We start from the raw sequence: 4,066 nt of genomic DNA on the forward strand, positions 1-4,066 counted from the left end.
CCATGCATAATGTCTTATTTTGACAGGTAAAACAATTGTACTTGTACATTTGATTTGTACTTGTAATGTGGCAAAATTGTAACAAGTTTATGTAGTTTATAGACTTCCATGTACAAATTTAGACTGTAACACAATAATTCTGACAGTTTTCTTACCCGATATCACATCCCCAGCAATCAGCAGTTGTAGGATTAAGTTGTAAAAGAGTTCATACACCACTAGTTGGCAGTGTTGTACATATATTGTACATGAAATGTTGTCAGTTAATAAGTGTCAAATTGAACTTGTGCTTTAAAATTAGCTTCTGCTAGTTTTTCTATGGCATAAGTGTTTTTGAAGTTGCGGACCTAAATATTTTCATAAATGCTTTAGAAATTGTGGAGCTAATTTTTGGATTAGCGCTGCCCACCTCTGGCTTTAGCCGAGCAGCTCTTTACTGCTGAACGTGCGTTTCATAAACACACTTTCATAGTTGGGATTTCTGTTGTTTCTGTGTGTGTAATTATATATTCTTCTCTTCTATTACTTAAATAAAAAGACTTGACGAGCAGTATACACTGATTTGTCTTAACTAACAACGCAGTAGAAAAGCAGTTATCTTATTAGATGTAAACTTTATCAGGATAACTTATTGCATTAGGTGCTAAAATCATGAGTATAAATGTGCACAGGGAAATAAAATTTCAGGTTCTGTGTAATGGTATGACACTGTTTTTTTTCCACAACAGGATCGATGGTTGCATTTGTTTCAGCTGGTTGAAAAGCAATATCAAGAGCAAATACTGGCTCAGCAAGAACAATATCAGTGCCAAATACAGGTAAACCTGCATTTATCAAACTGACCTGGTAAAGCTGCAAATATTGATTATTTTTGTATTTGACTAATGGGTCAATTTTTGTTCGTTTTGTCAATTAGTCAACAATTGTTTTAATCAGTCAATGCATTATAAATTATAAAAGCACTATAAATGTTAAGAATTGTCCAGTGTGACACTAACTTTACGCACTAAACTTACTGATCAAAAGGAAGTCGCTCCTCCTCTCTAGAGGGATTTGCAGCGGTGCTGCTGTAGTGTTTTCAGGGAAATGCTCACAGTTTTAAAAGTCTCAGTTTTCCTAACTCGTAACCTCTACCTGTGTTTCATTCACCATGAAAATGCACAAATTAGAATTTTGAAAATAAATTTGCTCAATGGAAACAGGTCACTTTTGAAAAAAATTAAGTTTTTCAACAAAATGTTTTTGCACTAGGATGAGGTGGTTTTTCGGCCGAATCTAAACTGGTGTTTTTCACAAAACATCAATGGAAACACTTTTTTCACATNACTTTAATAACATTTATTACTTCATGGAAACACTGCAGCTGTGAAACTGTTTTTTTACATTAACAGAATATCAACAAAGTCTTGTGCACATTTGTAATGGAAACACAACTACTGATCAGTTTTGCCAGTGCTCACTCTGTCATCCATCTTCGCTTTCTCCTCCTTCTCTATATCTTTCTTCTTTGTTGAAAGACTGAATGCAGTCTTGACAAACGTTAGAGAACAGACTGCCCTCAGATGTTTCAGTTTCTCATTTCACTTAGAACAAACCCCAAACATGGGTCTTTCTGACTGGGACTGATTATTGGGACTGATCTGTATATCAATAAAATCTGTGTCAGTAATATTTTGTAGTTGATTATGATGATTATATTCATTGTAGCTCTATCACCAGGTAAAGTGTATTTTCCAAGTGATTTTGTTTTAACTTTGTGTTTGTTTTTTAAGTTGATTCAGGATGAAATTAAGGCTCTCGTTCAGCTTCAGAACCGCCAGAGCAGTGTTCACCCACAAACAGAGTTCACTCCAACTCCACTGACCAAAACTACCACAAACACAAAGGGATACATTTTCCCTATCACTCCCAGTGACTGTGCAATTCTTCAAAATGTGCACAGTGATAATGACAATGATAGCCTAGCAGCCCCTATCTGTACTCCTGTTAGCTCCCCTTCACCTCCACCTGCCCGATCAGGGACCAACAACCATGGGGAGGAGCGAGCCATCACAGTGCTCAGCAGTGGATATGGAACCCTGTCTGCCTGGGAAACTGGTGTAGAACCTGCTGAGTCTCCAGGGAGTATGGACAAGGACTGGGAGGATGGTCAAGAAAGGAAGAAGCATCAGTGGGTCATGAATCTCCAGGAAGACACAGAAACAACTGTTCCTGGTTACCAGCAGAATTCTACCAGTGAGAGGACCATCAGAGTGGATGAACCTAAACCAACAGTAAACCAGAAGAATGCATCAGGGTAGGTCTTAGCTCTTTGAGTTCCCTCAGAGTTGTGTGTAATGGTATGACTGAGTCACACTTCAGCAAATACCTTTGTATAAGGGTGGTGGTTAAATGTGATTTGGTACGACATAAAAAAGAGAGCAGTAATGTGTTTTTTTTATTTACTAGCTGTGTTTCCATTGACCATGAAAATGCGCAAATTAGAATTTATAAAATAAATTTGCTCAATGGAAACACATCAATTTAGAAAAAAATTACGTTTTTCAACTAAATGTTTTTGCTCTAGGATGAGGTGGTTTTTCAGCCGTATTAAAATTGGTGTTTTTCACAAAACTACAATGGAAACAGTTTTTTCACATCACAGGAGTCACGTGATCAACAACCGTNCTTAATGGAAACACTGCAGTTGTGAAACTGTGTTTTTGACATTAACAGAATATCAACAAAGTTTTGCGAACATTTGTAATGGAAACACAGCTAGTGTCAATTTTACTCTTAACTTTATAGAAGCAGAAGTACTTCAGTTTTCAGTGTAGAAGAAGTTTATGTATTTCAGTTATCCAGCTTGTTAACAAAGCAAAGCAATCAAAGGTTTTAGTTTTAAAGCACAACATTCTGATGGTAACCTCCAGGTGGTATATCTTATTTTATTAATCTGCCTTTTCATGACAGGTGATGTTGGCTTATCATTGCTAGAAAATTTTTAGCAAATTTTCTGCAGTAATAATTTTTTTAGAAATTGCTTCTTTAAACTGCTGGAAGTTAAATTTTAACTCACGTATTTGGTGAATATTTACAGACATATTTTATCTGTCTGAACTGCTAATATTGATGATATTTTGAACTGTGCAATGTTGTATAAAGGTTGCATGTTTTAATTGGACTTTTAAGAGACTGAAAGTTTTCTGACTATATTTCATTTCTTCCGCTGACCTGTTTTTGCTGGCAGCACAAGCCAACAGCTGACCTCTTGGGCACAAAGGCAGAAACTTAGACCCAAGAAGAACAAAACAGGACAAGCTTCAGCACAAATCCCTGAGTACCAGGAGCAGTCTGTCAGCCCCAGAGAACCCACTCCATTTACCCTACTGGACAACACAGACTCTCATGACCAGGTACAGTTCATCCATCCAGTGTTTCCCCTGGGAAATTGGTCTTGGGGTGAGGGGGGAGTCTTATGCATATAATAATAGAAACAGTTGTAGGACAGTAATTGCCAAACCTTTTGAGACAGAGAGCTACTTCAGGGATACAGAGGAACATAAAGAGCTACTTGCTTGATACAAACTTCAATTTTAGTAATAAATTTACAAATATGTGAGTATTCGACTGCCAGATTAAATCTTAATATTAAAGGGATCCCCGATTAGTTGAAACGTTAGAGTTTATTTGATAAACATTTATTTTAACTGTAAAATAAAGACTGTAAAAATACTGTAGGATGCTTAGTTTTTATGAATTTTAAAAATATATTTTAACACGGACGGAGCCATTTTATTTGCACACAAAGCATTCTGGGTAAATGATGACGTGGATAGGTCCTCGGTGCGAGGCTGCTAGCGAGCTATATCCACCCTGAAGGTTAATCTTGGACAATATCTGATGATCGACTCTTTTAACCTGTTAAGCCCACAGTGGGTTTAGATGTAATTACCGCCTGAAAATACACAGCAAAAAAAATAAATAAATAAAATAAAATATTCAAGAATATCTCCACAGTTACAAGGTCTAAATGCTAACTCTTGGTACCTTCTTAGTGAAACCGCCACTGTAACTCTTACTGTGC

At 36.6% G+C, this 4,066-nt stretch overlaps 2 protein-coding genes across 2 annotated transcripts in view; both read left to right on the plus strand.

Annotated features, from left to right (window-relative positions):
• Positions 1-1,860, plus strand: part of LOC106533876 (uncharacterized) — a gene marked incomplete in the record, with an annotated part of 16,509 nt that extends 14,649 nt beyond the window's left edge. The window contains 2 exon segments of the mRNA XM_014030336.1: positions 729-818; positions 1,773-1,860. Of these exon segments, the coding sequence (XP_013885790.1) occupies positions 729-818; positions 1,773-1,776 (94 nt within the window).
• LOC106533875 (M-phase phosphoprotein 9) overlaps positions 1,776-4,066 on the plus strand; it is a gene marked incomplete in the record, with an annotated part of 56,930 nt that continues 54,639 nt past the window's right edge. The window contains 2 exon segments of the mRNA XM_014030335.1: positions 1,776-2,296; positions 3,230-3,395. Of these exon segments, the coding sequence (XP_013885789.1) occupies positions 2,127-2,296; positions 3,230-3,395 (336 nt within the window).

This window comes from Austrofundulus limnaeus, unplaced genomic scaffold, assembly GCF_001266775.1.
Source record: "Austrofundulus limnaeus strain Quisiro unplaced genomic scaffold, Austrofundulus_limnaeus-1.0 Scaffold1042, whole genome shotgun sequence".
In the NCBI taxonomy this organism is placed as follows: Eukaryota; Metazoa; Chordata; class Actinopteri; order Cyprinodontiformes; family Rivulidae; genus Austrofundulus; species Austrofundulus limnaeus.